Source organism: Pristis pectinata, chromosome 8 (assembly GCF_009764475.1).
Source record: "Pristis pectinata isolate sPriPec2 chromosome 8, sPriPec2.1.pri, whole genome shotgun sequence".
Lineage (NCBI taxonomy): Eukaryota > Metazoa > Chordata > Chondrichthyes > Rhinopristiformes > Pristidae > Pristis > Pristis pectinata.
The window spans coordinates 40,471,941-40,496,914 of NC_067412.1; the positions used below are offsets into that span (position 1 = coordinate 40,471,941).

The 24,974-nt window shown below is 45.4% G+C and overlaps 1 protein-coding gene across 2 annotated transcripts in view; it reads right to left on the reverse strand.

Annotated features, from left to right (window-relative positions):
• The window catches only part of micall2a (mical-like 2a), a 95,696-nt gene that overhangs the window by 53,367 nt on the left and 17,355 nt on the right, over positions 1–24,974 (reverse strand). For both annotated transcript variants that reach the window (XM_052021796.1, XM_052021797.1), the window contains exons 2-3: positions 18,908–18,956; positions 1,950–2,091 (exon numbers count right to left, since the gene is read on the reverse strand). In XM_052021796.1, the coding sequence (XP_051877756.1) occupies positions 1,950–2,091; positions 18,908–18,956 (191 nt within the window). The remainder of the gene's footprint in view (positions 1–1,949; positions 2,092–18,907; positions 18,957–24,974) is intronic.

Consider the following 24,974-nt stretch of genomic DNA (forward strand, 5'->3'; position numbering starts at 1 on the left):
AAGATCCCTGTCTTAAGGGTCCTGCCATTTACTGTATCGTTTCCTCTTGCATTTGACCTCCCAAAATGCAACACCTCACACTTGTCCAGATTAAACTCTATCTGCCATTTCTCTGCCCAAATTTCCAACTGATCTATATCCTGTCTTATCATTTGACAACCTTCCTCACTATCCACAAATCCACCAATTTTCATGGCATCTGCAAACTTACCAATCAGACCACCTACATTTTCATCCAGATCATTTATGTATATTACAGAAAGAGACCCCAGAGGAACTGAATATTATAAAATTCCACATGGATCACCGATGCCCTACAGAATAGTAACTCCATCATTCTCATATTTCTTTTATTTATGGAATGTGGGTGTGTCTGGCAAAGTCATCATTTATTGTCCATCCCTAACTGCCCTGGAGAAGGTGGTGGTGGGCTGCGTTCTTGAACCTTCTGTGAAGGTGCTCCTGCACTGCTGTTGGGAAGGGAGTTCCAGGATTTAGACCCTGTGATAATGAAGGACTAGTGATGTACCTTCCAAATCTGGATGATGTGTGACTTGGAGGGGAATCAGCAAGTGGCACCTGCTGCCCCCTGTCATTCTTGCTGGGAGAGGTCACAGGTTTGGGAGGTGCTGTCGAGAGAGCCTGGGTGAGTAACAGCAGTGCATTTTGCAGATGGTTCACACTGCAGCCTGGTCTACAATGTAGATGAACCTTTGAAATGTCCACAGGAAAATGAATGCCAGCCTTGCCAGTGATATACAGGTGAAACATTAAATAAAAGTGGGGTAACAATCCAATTGGTTCACCCGTACATTGCATTCACAAACACGATTGGCTTGAATGATGAGGAGTGGGAGGAGATTGCAAGTAGCATGGTGGCAGAAGAGTCTGGTTCGACCAAGTGACCATTTCCCTGCTGTTGATTCAATAGACCTTTTCCCACAGAGACTGTGCTCCAGAAGGAGCTGCAACAAAAACAGCTGGATGGTAGTCAGCGGCTTCAACCTCACTGAGGCTCAGTCTCATTGCTCGATGCCAGTTCTGACTCACACTAATCCACACAAAATGACATTGGCAAGAGTCAGCAAAACCTGTCCTTGCAGCTCACCATGTGGGCTGTGACCATGTCTGGGCCTGGATATTATCTGATGCTTTGCTTTACAGCTGACTTCAGAATGTTAGCAATAAGAAGGGGATTCGGTCCCTCGGATGCTCAGCTCTCAGTAAGATTGTGGCTACTCTGACCCCGACCTCAGGTCCATCTTCCTGTCTGATCCCCACAGTCCCCAACAGACCAAAAATCTGCTGATTTTGGCCTTGAATATATTCAGTAACTCAGCCTGCACTGGGGTACAGAACTCCAAAGACTCCAAGAGAAGGAATTCCTTCTCATTTCTGTCTCAAATGGGCAATCCTTATTCTGAAACCATGTCCCCGACTTTCAATTCCCCCTAACAGAGGTAAACTTCCTCCCAGCAACCTCCCCATCAAGTCCCCTCAACATCCCTCGTACGACAAACTCTTTGTCTCATGAATCAACCTGCTGAGCCTCCTCTGAACTGCCCTCACTATAAGTATATCCCTCCTTAAACAAGGACACCAAATCTACACAGTTAAAAATATAACCGCTGTTATGAGCGATGTTACTCCAGTTTGCATTAATCATCCCACTTTCCCAAGGATGAAGAGGGCTAAAGGGCAATAGCCATGCCTCAGATTCCAATGCTCACAGCTCCAGCCACAGAGCAAGGAGACCCACACCCTGCATCAGTCAAAAAGGTTTTCAATCTTACAGATATAATTGCTAACACATAGTCCTTCATTGTTGCTGGTTCTCATTCCTGGAACTCCCTCCCCCACAGCACTGCAGGAGCACCATGGGCTGCAGACCCCTCCACCCCAGGATGAGGCAAGCAGCACCACTGCTGACACAGGGGATGGGTACTCACTGGGCGACCGGCCTGTGAAGAAGTTGTAGTACTGAGAGACATAGGTCAGGATGCTCAGCCTGTCGGGGACTTTCAGCGCCACCATGTCTTCTGCATCCAGCAGTGCCGGGATGCCCAGCTCCTCCTCCGCCACACGGAAAGCCTGAAAGAACAAGCAAGACTTTAGACAGTGGCTTTGCGTGGTAATTGGTTTATTATGGTCACATGTACCGAGATACAGTGAAAAGCTTTTGTTTGCGTGCCATCCAGACAGACCATTCCGTACATAGGCACGTTGAGGTAGTACATAAGGAAAGCAATAACAGAATGCTGAATTATAGTGTTACAGTTACAGAGACAGTGCCAATGAGGTGCAGGTCGCCAATGAGGTGCAAGGGTAGATTGAAAGGTCAATAGTTCATCTTTTTTGTATAAGAGGTACATTCAAGGGTCTTATAACAATGGGATAGAAGCTGTCCTTGAGCCTAGTGGTACGTGTTCTCAAGCTTTTGTATCTTCTGCCTGACGGGAAGAGGGGAAAAGAGAGAATGACCAGGGTGGGCAGGATGCTTGATTATGTTGGCTGCTTTCCTGAGGTAGCAGGAAGTTTAGACAGAGTCTATGGAGGGGAGGCTGGTTTGTGTGATGGACTGAGCTGTATTCATAACTCTCTGCAGTTTCTTGCGGTCTTGGACAGAGCAGTTACCATACCAAGCTGTGATGCATCTGGATAGGATGCTTTCCATGGTGCATCTGTAAAAATTGGTGAGGTTCATAGGGGACATGCTGAATTTCCTTAGCATTCTGAGGAAGTAGAGGTGAAATAAAGGGAATTAGGAATTAGTGGCCCAGTTGCTCATCTCTCTGTGCTGTGGGAAACATTCACTTCTGCAAAACTGGCTTAGAAACTCTCATACATCAGACATCGTAGTAATGATAACCAAGGGCCTCAAGCTCCATTGTGTGTGGCCCAGGACCAAGGTCCAGCTGGTAGTCAGAGGGGGAGAGAGAGATAGCGGATGTAAGTACAGTCAGGGAGCCAGTATAGGGGTGGATGTCAGCAAACAAGCTCGGGGCTAGAAGTGGAGACCAGGTCAGTGGCCGGGGGAATGGGTGAGGGGGAATTAGAGCCTCCATCATGGGCCAGGGAGAATTGACAAGGGGGAGACTGGGGGGCAGTGGAGGAGATTGAAGCAAGAAGGGTTCAGTATTGTGTTTTAAAGGGGGGAACCTTGAAGGTGGGAGGGGAAGTGTGGGACTGACCAGAGTGGGGACCCTGTCTGGTGTTGGACAAAACTTGATAACCAGGCACCATATGTGATCAGTGTCACGCCAACCAGGCACCACATGTGATCAGCGTCACACCAACCAGGCACCATGTGTGATCAGTGTCACACTAACCAGGTACCACATATGATTAGTCCACACTAACTGGACAGTCTCTGCGTTAGCATAGTTAGAAATGTTAAATCCACAGTCTGAACTGTTCAAAACATTAGGCAAATTGCATACATCAGTTTTAACCAACTGTGGGTGCACTGTCCATGATTGTAGCAGAGACTACATTAACATTTAAAAGCAAGTTAGATTGCTTTAAGGGGGAATAAAGGGGTTTCTAAACACATACACAGGATTGTATTTCTGCACAGTGCTCACAATATCGGAGCACTAGTCACTGCATATTAATCAGCTATCTGTGTCTTGGGCAACTTCTCCTCCGAATGCAGACTCCCCACACATGACGAACAGCTCATTAGTCTAAGCCAAGGTCCAGCCTTGCTCATCGGTTTGTAGTTCCCCAGCATACAGTATGTTCACCAACTGAGACATCAAAGCATTACTCCCAAAGATTTATTGCCTAAAAATAATTGATATTTACACAGACCAATTTGCACATCCTATTATACTTTAACTAATGACTCCAGGGCAATGAGGCCACTCACAATTACGGTTTGGCAATTTCATTCCAAAATCTGTGCATTATTTAAAAATAGGGAGAAAAAAATATGGTTAATTGATTTATGAAGCCCATTTGAAAACTCTGCCAGAGGTAGAGGTGTTCCTTCCCCTGTCACGCATGGAACATCTTTAGACTGAGTACTGATGAATTCACAGTAATTGTCACCACTAGTACAATATAAAATTAATAACAAAACTGTAGCTGCTTTAATGCAGAGTTTAATTAATATTGGGATTATCCAAGGCACATTTATAATGATGTCAGAATTCATCATTTTACCATCATTCACTTCATGCTTACATTTATTGAGAAATGCTTATGAAAGTAGAAAACTATATGATTTGCTGATCAAATTTAATTCTCTCCTAGTGTGCACTCCAATTTAATAAATGATAATGCTATTTTTTATAATTTTTTTCAAAATTGAAACTGAAAATGCTGTAATATTAAAAAGTAAACATTACAATGTATATATTACCCACTTTCTGTTTTGTAAGGTATGAAGTGCAAGTGTTAAATTTCTGGTGCAGCCTCTTAAAGTATAGTGATTGAAAAGGCATTGAGCTGAAAAATTAATTCACCCTGCCAAACCCAACACCCATCGCTGATCCCTCAATGCCCTTTAGAAGTCTATGGGGAACTGCAGCTGGAACTGTTTCACTTTGTGTGGTCAAGGTATTCCCACAACACTTAATGATTTTCAAACAGCCCAGTGCTCCTCTGGGCTACTTCAGTTTAGTCAACTGCAATTTCAGTGGGTCTGGAGTTACTCATAAGGAAACCAGCTAACGATGGAAGAAGTCCTTCCTTAAAAATCATTAGTGTTGTTTTTACAGCAAAATAGTAGTTTCATGGACATAATTGCTAACACAAACTTTTCAATTCAATATTTTATTAATTGAATTATCCATTTTAAAGAGTAGAATTTTGACCCATCTGCAGTTGTGGGATCTGAACTGTTGTCTGTGGATTATTTGCTAATAATATAACCCTAACCCTACAAACTCTGCCCATCTGAAGAGTGCAGAGATTAATGGACAAGGTGCAGTCAGAAAGTCAATTTGTCACATGCCCATGGTACCCAAAGGGTACCCACATTCCTCCCCAAATAGAGCAGGAAGTGAGCTGGATCCATGGGGAAGTGGCAAGCTGATTTAAAAATGGTCTCAGTGTTGGTGTTTTGGTGATTGAAGGGTTCTGAGCAGTGAGAGTTCACAGGGTTCAGAGACAGATCCCTTCCATTTGGGCTCCAGAACTGATTTGGATTTATATGTAGGGACCGTGATTAAGAAGTTTACAAATGCTGCCAGTGTTGGCAGTGTGGTAGATCGTGAGGAATGAACTTTCAGGTTGAGGGAGATATCAGTGGATTGCTCTGGTGGGCATAAAAAATGGGATTGAAACGGGAGAAGCATGGTGGGACACATTTGGGGAGGGCAAAGAAGAGGGAATACAAGAGAATATGTAAGGGAACCAAGGGATCTGGGACCACATGTCCACAAACCTCTGAAGGAGAAGGAAAGGTAAGCAAAGTGGTTAAGCAGGCACATAGTATACTTGCCTTTTATTGACCCAGATATGCTATGTAGTTCTTTATTATAACCACATAATAACACATCTTCCCCCTTTAAAGAAAAACAAACATAATACTTTGTCCTTATAAACCTGCCAAGAACCCTTGTCCACTCAGCAGTTTTCAATCAGTCTCTGAGGTGGTTTAATGGTCCTTTTTTGGTCTGATACTTGTTTTCGCAGGTGTGTTGCTTTCATTTGCTGCATTACTATTGGTGTTTTCCTGGGAACTCTGGTCCACATGTTCATTTTCTCCATATGCTGGCTCCTTTTGTGTACTGACAGGGGACGGGTCACAACCATGGGTTGGAGCTTGTGGTCGTAGATCCACGCGGTTCCTCCTCAAAGGTGTCCCTCGCTCCGTCTGGATCTGGTATGAACGTGGATTTACTTCCTCTTGCACATCTCCTTGCATGGACCATGTGCCAGAATCATGATCTCGGATTCGCACTTGATCCCCGGGCTTCAGGACTGGTAGGCTTTTCACTGTCCTGTCGTGATTCTGTTTCTATTTTTCTTTCCCTTACTCTTTAGCCTGTTTGACCTTGTGTGCTCCTTCAGGTATCAACAGGTTTTCATGTATTGGAAGGTTAGTGCATATGCGTCAACCCATCAGCATTTGGGCTGGTGAAAGGCCGTTCTGCAGTGGCGCACTTCTGTAAATCATTAGACTTCTGTGCAAATCTTCTTGTCCATCTTGTGCTTTCTTCATGAGGCCCTTCACCACCTTAACTGAAATCTCTGCTAGGCCATTAGATTTTGGGTGATGTGGGCTTGAGGTTATATGTCAAAACCCCCAAACATTGGCAAAGGATTCAAATTCACTGCTCGAAAATTGTGGACCATTGTCTGATACTACTTCACATGGAACTCCATGCCTCGCAAACACAGCTTTCAGGAATGTGATAACTGCTTTGCTGGATGTTGATTGCAGCATGGCAACCTCTGGGTAATTGGAAAAGTAGTCTGTTACAAAAATATGGCTCTTCCCATTACAATCAAACAAATCCACTCCAAATTTGAAATACGGCCTGTCTGGTACAGGGTGTGGTGTAAGTGGTTCTGCTTGCTGCTTTGGTCTGTAGCTAAGGCATATTTCACATGAAGCAGTGGTCCGGCTGATGTCTTGGTTCATTCTTGGCCAGTACATCACTTCACGTGCTCTACGTTTACATTTTTCCTCCCCAAGATGCCCTTCGTGTATCTTCTGGAGCATCTCCTTGCATAGTGACACTGGAATCACAAACCTGTTCCCTTTGAAGACCATATCTTTCACTACTGACAGTTCAACTCTGCATGCCCAATAATCCCAAATACACATTGGACAGTCATCCTTTGCTGCTGGCCATCCTTTTCCGTATTGTATCATTGAGTACTTTCATTGTTTCATCTACCTCTGCTGCTTTCCTAATCTGCTCTGTTCTATCCTGAGATACTGGAAGAGAGGTGACAATCATGTCAACATAGGCCTGTATATCTGCATTAACCTGTTGGTCACTCATTTCTGTCTTGTCGTCTGCTCAAGACAGTGCATCAGCAGCAAACATATATTTTCCCGGTGTGTAGATCATCTTCACATCATATTTCTGCAGCCTTATCAACATGCGCTGTATCCTCATGGGACAGTCATTCAGTGGTTTGGACATAATTGAGACCAATGGTTTATGGTCTGTCTCCACTTCAATAGCTTGCCCATAGATGTACTGATGGAACCTTTCACATGCATATGTACTGGCGAGAAGCTCTTTCTCTATCTGTGCATAGTTGGCTTCCGCACTTGTTAAAGCCCTTGATGCATAGGCCACAGGTTGCCATGTGTCATCATGCTGCTGCAGTAGTACTGATCCAAGGCCACTCCAGGACACATCAGTTGATATCCTGATACACCTTTCCCGTTCATAAAACTTCAGCACGGAGTCTTCAGTTAGGACCCTTTTCAACGTCTGGAAACACTCTTCTTGCTCATGAGACCAAATCCATTCATTTTGTTGCTCAAGGAGTGACCTAAGTGGTGTTGACAATGTTGACAGTCGAGGGATGAACTTAGCCAGGTAAGTCATCATCCCTAAGAAACATCTCACCACCTCTTTGCTCTGGGGCCTCTCCATGTTTTCAATGGCTGACATCTTTCTTGGGTCAGGCTTCACTCCCTCTTCAGATATGACATCTCCTATGAAGATCAGTGTCTTAACACCAAACTCACATTTCTCTTTATTTAATTTCAAATTGACATTCCTTGTCACGTTAAGCACTTGTCTCAGTCAAGTATCATGTTCCTCCTTGGAGGACCCCTAGATGATGATGTCATCCATCATGGTCTGGACACCAGGTATGCCCTCAAAAATCATGTAGATGGTTTTATGGTAGACTTCTGGTGCAGACAGGATCCCATATGGCAGCCGAAGATAGCAATATCTTCCCTGTGGTGTGTTAAAAGTACACAGTCTCGAACTTGCCTTATCAAGCTTCATCTGCCAAAACCCAGATGATGCATCTAGCTTGCTAAACCATTTGGCACCTGAAAACCAGGACATGATCTCCTCCCATGTTGGCAAATTAAAATGCTCTCTCTTGATGGCTTTATTGAGATCTCTTGGGTCTAGACATATCCGCAATGCTCCAGTTTTCTTTTGCACAATGACCAGTGAACTCACCCAATCTGTAGGTTCTTCAATTTTCTGTATGACCTTCATCCGTTCCAAGCATACTAGTTCTTGTTTAAGTTTATCTCTAAGTTGAAACGGAACTTTCCTGCACGCATGGATGTGAATTTTGTGTACACCAGGTAAGCATCCAAGCCCCTGAAAAACATCTGCATACTCTTCCATGAGTGTTGTGTGGTCATCTTTGGTATGTGAAGCTACTATGAAAACTTTTTCCACTAGGTTGAGCTTTTCACAAGCACTCAGACCTAATATTGGCTGTACTCACTTTTCTACAATCAGTAGCTGTGATTTTAAGTTCTGCCCCTTGTGCTTAAAGGTCACCATACAGCCCCCTTTTACTGGAACTTTCTCTCCAGTGTAGCCTGTCACTTTTAACTTCACAGGGTAAATCTTACTCTTTACTGTGAGAGTCTTATAATCATCCATGGATAACAGATTCACCTGAGCTCTGGTGTCAAGCTTGAATGGAATTACTGTCTCATTCACAGTTACTGGAACAATCCACTCTGTTTTACCAGCAGCCACAGTCTGTACAGAATCCACAAAGAATTCCTCCATTTCCTCATCAACTGTGTGCACCTTTCTCTTGTTAGCCCCAGCTTTGCAGCACCTTGCAAACTGATTCTTCTTCCCACAGCTATTGCAGGACTTCCCATAAGCAGGACACATCTTTAGAATGTGTCTACCTCCACATCTGTTGCATTTACTGTTTGAGCCTTTCTCTTTGCTTTCCTGTGGCTTTCGGAAATGCCTTGTGTGCTGCATCTCTGCTTTCACAGCATGCACTGTTGTGTCTGCCCTGTGCAGCTCCTTAGCTTGTGCTCGTGTGGTTTCTGCTGACCTACACATATTCACTGCCTTTACCAGGGTCAAATCTTTTTCACGCAACAGTCTTTTTCTGAGTCCATTATCTGTAATTCCACAAACTATTCTGCCTTTAACTGGTGAGTTTCTCAAATCTCCAAATTCACAAGACTTACTCAGTGTGTGAAGCTCAGTTAAGTATTGGTCAAAGCTAACACCTTCTTTCTGGTCACAGGAAAAAAATTTAAATCTCTCACGTGAAGTTTTTACTTGGGATAAAATACTCATCAAATTTTTTCATCAACTCAAAAGCTGTCTCATCAACTTGAAAGCTATTATAGATGTCCAAAGCATCTTTGCCAATCACATGCAGAAAAATAGATGCCTTCAATTTTTCATCATTCCCTCCCTCTCCACTGACATCTAGATATATGTTGAGTCACTGTTTGAAGCGTTTCCAATTATCGGTTGGATTGTCAGTAAACTGCATTGGCGTGGCAGGACTTAGCTTATTCATAACGGGAACTCTCGGCCGCCCACCTGAATCTCTCTTGGCAAATCCGATGACTGCTGAACTTCAGGAACAATGTGCTCCCTCGCCACGCCAGCCAGCTTTTTCTCTGTCTTATTACAGCTTTTCTTCCATACTCACTGAGTCTCTTTCTCAATTGCACACAGTATTCATCTACTCTCCCTGTTCAGACCTCACACCAACTTCTGACACCATGTTGTGTTTGTTCTTCATCAAGAGACAAGCTTCATGTGGGTTTAACATTTGAACATTTTATTAACCAACAATAGACAGGCTTGCTTTCCCTCTCTTTTTACAGCCACCTCCTGTTCTCCCATGTGACCCCTTGCATTGTCTACTGGGAACTGTAGTTCTTTATTATACGGTAACGACATAATAACACACTTCCCTAACCATGCAAGTACATGGATACATTTATGGGAATGCTGTATCCGTACATGAGGGAGGAAGCAGTGGAAGGGTATTCTGATAGAGTAGGGAAAGGCTTCTCTTGTTGAGAATTAACATGGGCAAAGACCAGTGGTCTGAATGGCTTCATTCACCATATTCTATGTTAGAATAACACACAAATGACATTCACTGTAGCTCTGACAATGGGCTGCTATTGTTCCTCATCCTTGCTGCACCCCTTGCAAAGGTTGATCATGCCATCCAGCTCCAACTATTCCCCTTTGGCTGTTTTGGGCTTGGGAAGGAGTGGGAAATAGAAAAGTTTGAATTATCCTTGAGACCTGAGCTTTGTGTGGATTTAGAGTAACAATTGCATAGAAAGTTAAGAAGCCATTAAATTTGCTTGCTGATCAGAGTTTGATATCTTTACTTAGAGTTCCAAGAATTTGGACTTTGATCTTTTCAGGGAATATGTAAAGTTTATTACTGACAGAATAGGTCAAAGTTATAACTCAAGTTGCAGGAATTTGACGCATTTGGAGTTACTGCATTGATTATTGAAAATAACATACGGGTTGGGAAAGTCCCTGCTCATTTACACAAAATTTATTTCTGCTGCATGCCAAACATGTTTCATTTTGGGCTTTCAGTCACCAGACACTCCCAACTCAGCACAGGTTAGGAGGAGCCCTATGTGGAGAAGTGGATTAACGTGATTAGATGTAGCATTATAAAAGATTTGCTCAAATCAACTCTTCTTTAACTCTGCATTCTGCCAGTAATTAACCTTACACTGTAACAGCAAAACCCAGTTTAAAAATTGCCTATGCATCTTTGATCGATATGCTATCTTGCATTCAAATTAGTGGGGGTGAAAGGGGTTGGGGAGGGGTGGGATACAGCCCTTCTAGTGGGGGTGAAAGGGGTTGGGGAGGGGTGGGATACAGCCCTTCTAGTGGGGGTGAAAGGGGTTGGGGAGGGGTGGGATACAGCCCTTCTAGTGGGGGTGAAAGGGGTTGGGGAGGGGTGGGATACAGCCCTTCTAGTGGGGGTGAAAGGGGTTGGGGAGGGGTGGGATACAGCCCTTCTAGTGGGGGTGAAAGGGGTTGGGGAGGGGTGGGATACAGCCCTTCTAGTGGGGGTAAAAGGGGTTGGGGAGGGGTGGGATACAGCCCTTCTAGTGGGGGTGAAAGGGGTTGGGGAGGGGTGGGATACAGCCCTTCTAGTGGGGGTGACAGGGGTTGGAGAGGGTTGAGATACAGCCCCTCTTATTCAGAGATGTTAAGGTGGAGAGACATTAGGAGACAGACTGTGGAACCATACAGTACTGTACAAGTGCAAAACACATGTAAACCCGAACAAGCCAAAGTTCTAGCGGGGCACCCATGAAGGGTTGGGTGGGATAGTAATGGCTCACTCTTCCTATTGCTGTGTGTGGGATCTTTCTGTGTGCAATATGGGCAAAGAGATTCCATCAACGTAGAAGAGGTATGCTGGAGGAATAAGTACAATGCAATGTTATTCGGGATCCCCCAGGATTGTGAGAGGTGCTACATCATTGCCAAATCTTTTCCTTGGTTTGGTATTGCCTTCAAGCCTCTGATCTCCCCAACTTGTGACCCTCCCATATGAAGCCCTCACCAAGGGGAGCGATTTGCCTGAAGCTTGGATTCCTTTTTCCAATTCATCCCACAATGCTAAAGCTGGCAAATCATGATTGCCCCAAAGGGAAATACACTCATTTTCCAATCAGTCAGATTCCTGGGCCTCATAATCTTTCTCAGTGCACGAGCCAAGAACGGCTTCCTGCCATTATAGACCAGAGGAGTGCACAGCAGTCTAGCTAAGAGCAAAGAGAAAAGCAACATGCAGCAATAAAATTGAAAAGGATCAGTGGTAAAGTTCAACCAGAATTGACACAGCTGTGTGGCACAGTGGTGCAGCTGGCAGAGTGCTGCCTCACAGCCTCAGTGACGTGGGTTCAATCCCGACCTCAGTTCCTGTCTGTGCAGAATTTGCATGCTCTCCCTGTGACCACATAGGTTTCCCCCGAGTGCCCTGCTCTCCTCCCACTTCCCAAAGACATACAGGTTGGTGGGTTAATTAACTTCTGTAAACTGCCCCTAGTGTGTAGGTGAGTGGCAGAATCCAGGGATATTAATAGGAATGTGGGGAGAACTGATAACAAGGAAAGTGAATGGGGAAATGAGATTGTTGTGACAATTGAGGGCTGATCTGATAGAGGTACGTAAGATCATGAGGGGCATAGACCAGGTGAAAGCACATAGTCTTTTTCCCAGGGAAGGGGTGCTAAAAACAAGAGGGCATAGGTTTAAGATTAGAGGGGAAAACTTAAAAGGTACATCATGGGCAGCTTCTTCACGCAAAGGGTGGTGTGTATTTAGAATGATCTGCCAAACATAATGGTTGAGGTGGGCATATTAGCAACATTTAAAAGCCTTCTAGATAAGTACATGGATCAGAGAGGTTTAGAGGGCTATGGGCCAGACACGGGCAGATGGGACTAGCTCACTGGGCAACACAGTCGGCATGGACAAGTTGGGCCAAAGGGCCTGTTTCCATGCTGTATGACTCTGTGACTCTATGACACTATAACTGGCATAGTCAATAAACCAAATGACCTTGTGTGGAAATATGATGTATGGGCTCATGCAAAAGGCTCCGGGGGCAAGGGAACAGCCTTTTCGTGCATGAGATAAATTCTCCTCAAATACGGTACAACCACATAATGAGGGTGACCTATGTTTCAAGAGCAGCCTTCAACATCCTCAGGGGTGAAAGGGAGTGGAAAATTGTGGCATTGTCAGCCAAAAGAGGAGAAAAGGATAGACCAAGTCACTTTGGGCAGTCAGACAGAAATCAATGGAGGGAAAACCATCAGCGAAAGAATCCAAGAGATGGTATAAATAATCAGTTAGAAAGGAACACCACAATCAAGGATGAGCCGCAGTCTGACCATCTTTTGAGGAGTTAACAAGAAGAGTCAATGAGGGGGTTGTGCGTTTGATGCAGTCTACATACCTTTCAGCAAGGCTTTCAACAAGGTCCCATGTGACTGATCAGAAAAGTAAATGCCCTGGGATCTAAGGGAAAGTGGTGGGCCGAATCCAAAGTTGGGTCAATTGTAAGAAAGCAGTTAACGGGGCTAGAAGGTTACATGCAGTAGATTCCCTGAGCTCAGTGCTAGATTCATTGCTTTTCATGGTGTATTACAATGATTTGGATGCAAGAATAATTATTAGTAAGAAGATCACAGCTACAAAATTCGTGCTTTACCAAAACTGCCAATGTGGTTGAAAATGAGAAAGAAAATGGTGGATTGCACAAAGATATCAATTGACTGCACAGGTAGGCAAATAGATCAATGTGAGATAATGGCTTTGGTGAGGAGGATACACAGTGGGAGGTCGGACTCTGAAGTGCGTGGTGTGGAGTGCATGCACTCAGATCCCTACAGGTCACAGAACACGTTACTGTGGGATGTGTGGCTTTGTTGGCTGAGGCCATGAATGGTAAGAGCAGGCAGAATCAGTGGAGCTGTGCAAAATACTCATCAGATCACAGCCCTTCAGGACTGCACACACTTCTAGTCATTCAACAGTGGCCTGATAGCATGAGGGTGTATCCAGCAAAAAGTTACTGTATGTTGCCGGGGATAGAGAATTTCAATGAGGAAATATAAGGCAGATTGATGTTGTTTTATTTGAAGGAGGGTAAAGGCATGTTTAATTAAGGTGTGTGAAACAATAAAAGAGACCAAGACACAGTGAAGAGAAAGGACCTATGTGTACCAGCACAGGAACACCACCACTTCATTGGAACATCATCTCTGCAGGTTCCCTCCAATTCGCACACCATCCTGACTTGGAAACATATCACTGCTCTTTCATCATTGTGGATCTAGATCCTGGATCTCCCTCCTCAACACCACTGTGGGAGAATCTTCACCTGACAGACTGCAGTTGTTCAAGATGGTAGCTCACCACCTCATTCTCAGGGACAATTAACGATGGATGATAGATGATGGCCTTGTTAACTCTACCCAGATCCCAAAAATGAATGAAGCCAGGGATATATCTTTAAGTTGATTGAACAAAGGATTGGAGGAGAGATGAGGAAAAATGTTTTCACCCACAGAACAGGTGCCTGGAACGCGCTGCCAGGGGAGGTGGTGGAAGCAGATATGATAGCAGCTTTTAAGAGGCATTTTGATGGACACATGAACAGGCAGAGAATGGAGGGATATAGACCACGTGCAGGCAGATGTCCAGATTAAATTGGCATCATGGTCGGCACAGATATCATGGGCCAAAGATGCTGACCCTACGCTGTATTCTAAGCAATGAAGGTATTGTGTTGATACAAGAGACCGCAGATGCTGGAATCTGGAGCAAAAAACTTTCTGTTCATAATGCAAGCCCACACACTGCCTGAAAAGGTGGGAGGGGGAAAAAGTTTCATCGACTGATAATGCAGGCAAGTTTTAACCACACAGTTCTACAACCTGCAATGCTACAGAGCCAGGGCTGGGAGAAGTATTAGTTTAAATAGCATTTTTTTTGGCCAGGATGGGCACAATGTGCTCAAAGATCATCCAATTCTGTAAACTTCTGTGATTCTGTGTCCCGAAATACCAGCAGGGACCCTTCATGCAAAAGTGTACGCAGTGGAACTAGGAACCATGTTCACTTTCCCATCACCAGACACACTAATCATGGGTAATTCACCAGCACTACACTAATAGACCAGGGTTAACCAATGGCAGGGCTCCATCTGTTAAAGGGGAACTGACCACTGAAACCAGCCACTGCTCGGAGTCGCGGGCCAACCTCTCAACCCCTGGTGAGGACAGCCACACATGTCTGGCCACAGGACAACCGACGACAACCTCGGTGACCTGACAGAACAATAGACTGCAGTCCAGCACAGGCAGAGGCCACACCCCCACCCCTAGACTACTGCCCAGGCTCAGACTGCTGCACTCTAGAGCTGGAACACACTGCTAGCGAGGGCTCCAGGGCTGTGACAGCAGCTCTGTGATCTGCCCTCCCTGGCCCGCACAGGTAGAGGCAAGTGGATGGGCTCAGTCCCACTGGTCGGGGCTTTCCTCAGTATCCCCAGTGTTACCGACCTTCTCCCACAGCCTCAGAGCTGGGGTGACAGGTTAGTGAGGTACGGGGACTGGACCACCCCCAACACCCTGCACAGCCCCAGGGATCCCCAGCCTGGATGATCACAAGTAACCCCGCCCTGTCTCTCCAGTGGGGGCTGGCCAATGGCAAGACCACTGAGGGCCCCCTCGATGGAGATGCTCATGGCCAGGCAGTGATGCGATGGCTTGGTCACCTGCTACTCAAAGACCTCATGCACAAGGATGGAGCACCCTCAGGTCAAGGATGGAGCTGGCTGGGTGGGGGTGTTGGGATCCCCAACAGAAACACAAGGCTCTTGAACGGACGTCTCATACGCTAAAAGATGAACTCTTGAACTCTTGATGTTACAAGCTACCTTGCCGCTGACCTTGTACTTTATTTGTCTTCCTGCTCTGCACTTTCTCTGTAACTGCAATGCTATATTCTGCATTCTGTTTTCTTTTTACTACCTTGATGTAATTATGTATTTAATGATCTTTCTGGATGGCATGCAAAATAAAAGCTTTTCACTGTATCTAGGTATATGTGAAAATAATAAACCAACACCAATATATGTTGCTGAGAGGCTTTTCCGTTGTGCTCAAACAATGAAGTGGTCACACATGCAGGAAGCAATCCTCTCCGTGGAGTGCTGAAGGTCAGTCCCCAAGTGATCCAGTCAGATGTCACTCTCCAGCACTGTGACAGTGATTGGAATTCTGTCACGTAGCAAAGCCAGGAGCCCAGAGGAGAGGAGGGAGAAGGGGATAGCCTCCACCCCACACTTCCGGTGTGCCATGCTGAAGGTGATAGGTAGAACTAATTCACTGTGGATGAGAGTGTGACATGAGCTTCCTGGATACAGGGCCCTTTCTGCAGATGGCCACACTACGCCTGTGTGAGGGGGGATCTGCCTTTGTCGTTCTGATAGGGTTCCACTTGAGTGCAGTCTATCACTTCGGGCTATCATGAACCTCCAGGAAGCCCATAATCCTGGAAAATCCATGTGTCCGTGATGCCAGACGGTATCTGCTACAAAACAAAACCTGCTCTCCTGTCCCAGCCAGGACCTATATGTGACTCCAGTCCCACAACAATGCAAATGGCTCTCGATCCCCTCAGCTGTATCAAAATCAGCTTTAGGAATACCTAGCTGCTCAGGGTAAACTGATGATTGGCTGGTGAAAAAAAATTGTACACAGCAGGATCCCATGAGCAGCAACTGAGTTAAATGTCCAGCATATCTAATTTTGTTGACTGGTACAGGGACATCAGGGCAAGTTCTTCTTCCAATATTGCCAAGGATCAATCACATCTATAAGTCCAACAGGCTGAGGTTTGACTTAACATTTTGCTGCAAAGTCACCATCTCTGACAAAACAGATCATGTTAAAGTTTTGGCCTGGCTGAGGAGTTCAAGTCCATGGTGGAGCTTGAATCTGGGACTTGAAGGGCAGAAACTCTATGGAAAATCACCATCAGCACCAAGTGTGTAAATAGTCTCCATCATTATCGAACACAAATAAACCATGAAGTTGGTGGAAGCACTTAGCTTCTCAGGTAATATCTGAGGAGAGAGAAATAGAGAAATAGAACTGGGAGAAGTGAAAAACAAAACAAGCTGTAAGAGGCAGGCTGAATAGAGAGGGATGAGATCTCCTCCACACTGGGCAGACCAAATGTAGGTGGTATGATCTCTTTGCAAAACATTCCCATTTAGTCAACAAACATTAGCCCAAAACTCTGGACAACTGACATCTTAACACTTTATCTCACTCCCACTCAGTCTCCTCTAATGTTCCAATGTAACTCACCATAAGTCAACACTTCATCTTCTGACCGGGGACATTGCAACTTCTGGACTCAAGACTGAGTTGGAGGGTCATAGAGTCATAGAAAGATAGAACACAGAAACAGGCCTTTCAGCCCACTGAATCCGTGCTGACCATTAGACACCCATTTACACTAAATACTACCCTAATACAAGTTATTCTTCCCACATTGCCAACAACTCTCCCAAGATTCTACCACTCAGCTACACCCTAGGGGAATTTTACTGTAGTCAATATAGATCAGGTGGAAAGCTGGGTGGAGCATTGACTGTTGGAATTTAATCCTGACAAGTACAGGGTGATGCATTTTGGTAAGTCATATAGGTACAGGACATAACAGAGTAAATGGTAGGGTGCTAACGAATGTTGATGAATAAAGGGACTTTGGGTTCAGAGCTTCCATAGTTTTCTGAAAGTGGCAACACAGGAAGGTAGGGTGGAGAAGAAAGCATATGGCATGTTTGCTTTCATATGTCAGGCATAGAATATAAGAGTTGGGATGTTATTTTGCAACTTTACAAAACAAGGGTTAGATTAACTTGGAGTATTACGTGCAATTCTGGACACTACACTATAGGAATGATGTGGTTGTGCTGGAGAGAGTGCAGAGGAGATTTACCATGATCTTGCCTGGATTGGAAGACTGGAGAGATTGGATACACCAAGCTTGTTTTCCCTGGAGCAAAGGAGGCTGAGGAATGACCTGATAGAAGCATACAAAATTATAAGAGGCATAGATAGGGTAGACAGTCAGAATCTTTTTCCCGTGATGAGGGTATCAAAAACAAGAGGGCATAGGTTTATGGTGAGAGGAAGGAGCTTCTAAAGGGGATTTGAGGGGAAGGTTTTTTTTTCACACAAATAGTGGTTGATAACTGGAACTCACTACCAGAGGAGATGGTGGAGTCAGATACAATCACTACATTTAAGAAACATTTGAACAGGCACTAAAATAGGCAAGGCAGAGAAGGATATGGACCTAATGCAAGCAAATGGGATTAGTGTAGATGGGCAAAAATGTCAGCATGGCCATGGTGAGCCTAAGGCCCCATTTCTGTGCTGCACAACTCTATGGATCTATGAACCTACCTACCTGCACATCTTTGTGATGTGGGAGGAAGTCAGAGCACATGAGGGAAGCCCATGTGACCACAGGGAGAACATACGAACTCCACACAGACAGCACCCGAGATCAGGATTGAACCGGGGTCACTGAAGCTGTGAAGCAACAGCTCAACTAACTGCACCACTGAGCCGCCCAGATCGAGTTCAGCAATTTCAGATCATGATTCTGCTTACACTTCACCTCAATTCATGTTTTGTTTCTTTTGTCGTCCCATTATCATGCCCTTTGACAGCATCAGGACTGAAAAAGTATACTTAACAGAAAGATTGGACAAGTTAGGGTTGTTTTCCTCAGAACAGTGGAGGCTGGGGGAGACTTTAATGGGGTGCATAAAATCGAGGGGCCTGGATAGAATAAGTAGTTTGGAGCTTTCTCCCAAAGCATGGGCATCAAAACCCAGATGACATAGATTTATTGGTAGGAGGATTATAGGGGAGATGACAAAATATATCTTCACCCAGAGGTATCATTGCCTGAAAGGATGGTGGAAACAGAAACCCTCATCACATTTAAACAACACTTGGACATGTGCTTAAGAACTGTTTCCTGCAGAGCTAGGCACCCTGTGTGGGAAGGTGGGAAGGCTCATTTTCAATTAGCACAGACACAATGGGCCAAATGACGTGCATTGTAAATTTTCTATGATTCAGTCATCCTCTTTGTTACGTAAACACCCTGCCTTCCACCCTATCATCAACCTTCCATATTCTCCCTTCTTCTTCAACCCCCATTTTCTCCACTTCAAGTTTGCTTCATCTCCGTCTATTCTAATTCTGATGAAGGATGATGGTCCAGAATCTCTGTTTCTCCCTCCCTGGTTGCCTCCTGGATGTTTCATACTTCTTGCTTTATTTCAGATTTTCACTATCTGTGGTATTTTGCTTCCAAACTGAAGAAAATTTAACAAGAAAATCTCTCTCTCTCAAACAGGATGTGGCACTTACCAACTTATTGTTCTCATATACATCTTCTTTCTTAAGCGAATCAAAATCTCTGCAATTGAAAGAGAATAGGAGTCAATGTCAATTGTGCGCCTTATACTGAGTGTGTCCTTATAGAGTATTAACTATAGTTAGAAATGACCTAATGTCACTTCATAGGGCCCACATATGCTCAGTCAAGAAAATCGCTTTCAATGAGCATCTTAAAGCAAAGTCAAGTGTAGAGTCTAGGTTCAGGGCTTGGCTGCTTGTAAGGACAGCCACCAAAGATAGAGCTGTGGAAATTAGCAGTGACTCTTGGGCTAGAATGGGAGATGCACAGAGATCTGGGAGCACTGTAGAAGTTGGAGCAGATTGTATGACCTTGGAGGATCAGAATTCTAAACAGGAGAGGGTACTGAGTCTGTCTAGTCCAACAAATACAAGGTTGATTGGGAAACAGAACAGGCACAATTCATGACAGAATGAACTGAATCTTGAGAACAGTGGTTAATACCCAGACTGATCCAGCAACACACCCAATCGTTTATACAGTACAGGCGGAAGACCCCAGTTGCTCCACAAGCAAGCCAAACAGACCTGTAACGATACATAACTAAGCAACAGTAAAAACATGCTGGTAGGTTATTTGACTATTGTCGCATAGTCTATAGTGTAGGTAAATGGCAAAAGAAACACAGAAAGTTGATGGGAAAGTGAGAGAGAAAGGCAGCAGGAAGAGATGTACTGAGGGGATTGTGCCCCCAAGAGTCAGCATGGATTCAATGGGACAAGTGGCCTCTTTCTGTGGCAACACAATAAGTAAATACACTGAAACAGATTAGCCTATTCCAAGGTGTACAGCTTCTGAAAATTTTCCCCTCCCCTACCCCCAACCCCACCCCCACCCTCTCCATCTGCCCATCACTCACACACTCCTTCTACTGGTTCCCCTCCCCACCCCTCTCCCTTTCGTCCATGCTCCACCTATCAGGTTCCATCATCTTCAGCCCTTTGTCACTTCCACTTATCACCTCCCAGCTTCTGATGCCATTTCCACTCTCCCCCCCCCCCCAGTCATCTGCCATCACCACCCATCCCCCCGCCCCTCACATCAATCCATCTATCACCTAGCTGCTCTTACTACACCCTTTCCCTCCACCATTTTGTACTGGCCATCTCCTGTCTATCTTTCAGTCCAGATGAAGGGCCTTGACCCAAAACGTCGACTGTTCATTTCCCTCCAGAGGTGCTGCCTGACCCGTTGAGTTCCTCCAGCATCTTGTGTGTTGCTCCAGATTCCAGCATCTGCAGTCTTGTGTCTTCTTTCTGAAAACTTCTATTGGGTACCCAGCAGCCAATCACTAAGCAGCTCTTTATTCCTACACCAATATCATCGTAGGTCCACTACATTCAGCCACTCATGACCAATAAGCATCCTTTCAATTGACCCCAGTGTCCTGTGACATTGGCCCTTCAGAACTGTTCACCACAAACTCCAGCAACAATCTATAGGGGAAAGAAACACACACCAAGCAGGAAGCCACTTTCTTGCAAACCAACAGAAATCAGGGTGGGATTTTGGTATCAGTGGTGACATCCTCTCCTCTGAGTTGAAGCTTCTGAGCCTCACTCTGGACATCTGGGCAACGAATTTACTTCTGGTCAAAAGTTCCATTGGCTCAGGTGACCTTTTTCAAATGAGGCTAAAGTCACATCTGTCAATGAGGTGGATGTGGGACATCCCAGGACATTATCCATGGGAGAGGAAAGCCAAGTTCCCAGTACCCTGGGCAATATTTATCTATTAATCAGGTCTTTCTAATCTCATTGCTATGCACAATTTAGCTGGCATGTTTCCTAGAACAGTAAATACACTTCAGAAACTCACTCAGCAGCTGCAACATGTTTAGGATGCCCAGGAGCCCAAAAGATATGACTTAAATGTAAACTCTACACCTTGGAGAAAACCTACTACAACCAACAAACAGAGATGCAATATCTTTAATTCATCACCCAAATATACCAGCATAATTGTACTGTAGTTACTGCCACTGTACCCAGTTCACCTACATCCCAGAATAGTGGGTCTGGATGATTTTTACACAGGAGTGGGACCTTTCATATACCTACACTGGACTTCACTGAAAACATTGGGATGGACAGATCCAGGGGCAGAATTGAGAGCCAGTATAGTCAATCGCATCAGCCTTGTGTATCACCTTACAGAGGCACAATTGCACTGGTTAGGATTCATCTTCTCTCCTTAAGATGCAGATTGGGTCAGGACATCAGAGAGACATCAGACGATCTGCTAATGATAGGGAATTTATCATAATGGAGTGACAGAGAACCATTAACCAGCAACCCCAAAAATCAAACCACAGGATAAGCCAAGATGCAGTGATTGTACAATTGACAGGATTCAATGGCAGGAAATGTCACCTAATTCATGACGCATTGCAGGCAGCTATTTATAGTAGTTCATTGTTTTAGCCATAAGGTCACTGCACATTGACAACTCCAAATGCACATACCACTATTTCTCCTGGGGGAGACACAATGGAGCTGTTCACAGGAACCCTACCCTTTTAGGCAGTAGTTGAAGAAAATTCATCATTATTTTCCTGAGTGAGTTATATTTAATTTGCCTACCTGCCCTCTGAAACAAAGCAGGGCCTTGGATATGAGACGACCCAGGCTGATACTCCAAATCCATGGAGGGAAATGGACAGTTAACATTTCAGATCAAGACAGTTGGATTCCACTGTTTTAAGTAGTTTTTTAACATATATAGTATTTAATAAATGGCTGCTTCTTAGCTTATTGGTTCGTCCATCAGATGAATACGTGTTTTCTCATTGGTTGATTTTGCCACAGGTATCCTAATAGGTTTTCTGTTTGGACTATTGTTATCTGAGGAGTACCTCTTATCTCAGGTATAAAAGGTGTTGCTTTTTGTTAATCACTCTCTTGCTTATCTCTCTTTCTCTTACTTATCTTGCTCCCTTCCCACCCACCCCGCCCCCCTGACCCTAGCTCATTTTTAGTTCCTTTGTCTCAGCTCATCTCCTAGTAGTAAAACTAGTGCCATGTGCTCTGTGACTGTTTAAATTTTTACAATAAAACTTTGTGAGGCACCAAGTTGTTTTCAACTCATTCTTGGACCCCTGAAAGAACCTGCAGATTCGAAAATAACCAGATCCGACAAGACCCTTCATCTTGACTGAAAGATAGCAGGGAGATAACCAGTACAAAGAGATAGAGGAAAGGGGTGGAGCAAGAGCTGGCAGGTGATAGGTGGATCCAGGTAAGGAGGGGTGATAGATGGGGGAGGGATGAGATTGGGAGTGGCATCAGAAGCTGGGAGGTGATAGGTGGAAGTGACAAAGGGCTGAAGATGATGGAATCTGATAGGAGAGGAAGGTGGAGCATGGAATAAAGGGGAGAGAGATGGGAAGGAGAACAGATGAAGGGTCTCGACCCGAAACGACGATTGTCCATTTCCCTCCACAGATACTGCTTGACCCTCTGAGCTTCTCCAGCGGTTTGTGTATTGCTCCAGGTTACATCATCTGCAGTATCTTGTGTCTCCATGATGCTGCAAATCCACCCACTTTCCAATAGTGGTCATTGAGTAGGAATTCAGACCAGGTGGACCCCGGTTGGTTTGTCCTTACACTACCTGGTTTAGTAGTCTCAATCAGTGCCTGATGAGGAGCAACATGCCTGCTTGTCTGCCAATGTGGCTTCCTCAGTTGGCATCTTGAATCAAAAAGTTGTTCAAGCCTCACTCCAACAGCTAAGAGCATATCTACACTTATTACTCAAGCCAGGAGTGAGTCACAGCTCCAGTAACAAAAGACATCAACCAAAGGTCGCCAATCTTCCAGGAATGCCCTGGCTTTTCCAGGAATTACAAACTGATCTCCCGGACTAAAGGTGACAAACTGTTCCTATTTGGTTGGGACAATCACAGCTGCAAACAGCCACCTCTCGTATAATTACAGGACCCTATTTCTCCCCCGCCAAGCCTCAGACACCTCCTCCCACTGGTGCCCCAGGCTTCTGTATATCCAATCAGGAGCTCTGCCCAGACTCCAGTGCCAAAGAAGATTTATGCATCTCCTGGACTGCCATCTCCACCAGTAAGTGACCACCTTCCCCCTCCCTCTACTTCATCCATCAGTGGTACTGCTGTCCAGTGAGGCTGGATTGGCTGGGAGTGACTGGTAAGCAAGTACAGAGAAAGACAGCCGGGGACAGTGGCAAGGGGACTGAAGGCCACTGCAGGGCGGTAGATGGTTCCAGTGGAGCAAGCCCAGAGCTGACGACCACAGGGGAGGGGAGGGTTAAGCTGGGCACTGCTGCAGGGGGGGGAGGGGGATGCACATCTTTGGGATGTGCGAGGAAACCAGAGCACCCGGGGGTGGTGGGGGGCACCCACACAGTCACCCGGAATCATACAAACTCCACCCAGACTGGACCTGGATCACTGGAGCTGTGAGGCAATAGCTCTACCTGCTGAGCCATTGTAATCAAACACACAGCTCCTCTCAGCATGCCTCAAGCAGAGAGATAGTAAAGAGTGAGGGAGGGGCTAAACAAACAAGGCTTGGAAGGCAGAACACCAGAAAGCATCAATTCACACATGGACAGACAAGACTGCAGATGCTGGAATCTGGAACAACAAACAAACTGCTGGAGGAACTCAGCAGGTCAGGCAGCATCTATGGAGGGAAATGGAATTGTTGACATCTCGGGTCGAAACCCTGCATCAGGTCTAAGAGATGGCCAGTATAAAGAGGAGAGAGGGAGTAGTTAGACAGAGACCAGTAATGATTGACAGACCAAAGGGGGGGGGGGGTGGATGATGGGCAGATCGAGTTAGGGAGGGGATGGTGAGGGTAGGTAGGAGTTGGAAGGAAGGGGCCAGTGGATGATAGATGGAGGCAGACAAAGAAAAAAGGAGGCAGATGAAGCCAGGTTCAGGGGGTAGGGGTGGAGCGTGAAGATGGGGACATCTGGGAGGTTGATAAGCAGGAGCAGCAAGACTACCAGTGCTGGAATCTGACAGGTAAGGAAGGTGATAGTGGGAACCATTAGGGGAGAGGTGAAGGGCAGGTGGAACCAGTACCAGATGGAGGAGGGGTGGGAGAGCTGGCGGGTGAACTGTGTGGATGGAACAGGGAGGGCAAGGAGGATGAAACTGGTGGTGGGGACTGAAGAGAATCGAGAAGTGACACCTCCAGTGAGTCCACAGTTGAATGCTCCGGCAACATCATCTACTGAATGTCCAAGATCTACACAGACACTAGTCTACACCCAGCTAGTTACAAAGGTCAAAAAGAATTCAAGATCCAGTAAATTGCTTAGAAATTTTGTTAAGCTGGTTTCATTCTTCCTTTTCTTTGAAAAGGGGCAAGCAACATAGTTTGTGTCCTTGAGTACATGTGTGCAATCTAAAAGGAACATGGAATAAACCACACACCTTTGGAGCTCTCTGTGCTCCCGGTACTCTACACTTACTGCACTTAGGGTGCAGACTTCACAGTTACTGCTCGACTGAACATAAAATCTGGTGATTAAATCACAACGGTGTATGTCTCTGCACCTCATCTGCCACTGCTTTTGAGGACTTCAATTTTAGGAAAACAATTTTCATGAAAAATCCCCAGCACCTTTTGACACACTGTTTCACATGGGTAAGAACTGCCCATGCTGCAAACGGTGCACGGTCTGGACCAGGACACACAGATCACAAGGTATGTAAGGCTTGAAGCAGGGACACCATAGCCCTTCAGCAGTGAGGCGGCAGGAGAGGACAGTGGGAGAGGAGCAGCTGGTCCAACAGAGAGAATGGACATGGTCCTATAACGGGAGAGGTGAAGTAATTCCAAAAATGGCAGTAGAGGGGTCAGTGGGAGTGGAGGGGTCAGTCTGAGACAGGGGTGGGGGTGTCAGTGGGAGTGGAGGGATCAGTCTGAGGGTGGAGACGGAGGTGGAAGACAGGAGTGAAGGCAGAAATGCGAGACGGGAGTGGACGGGGAGGTGGGAGACGGGAGTGGAGTGGAGGTGGGAGACGGGAGTG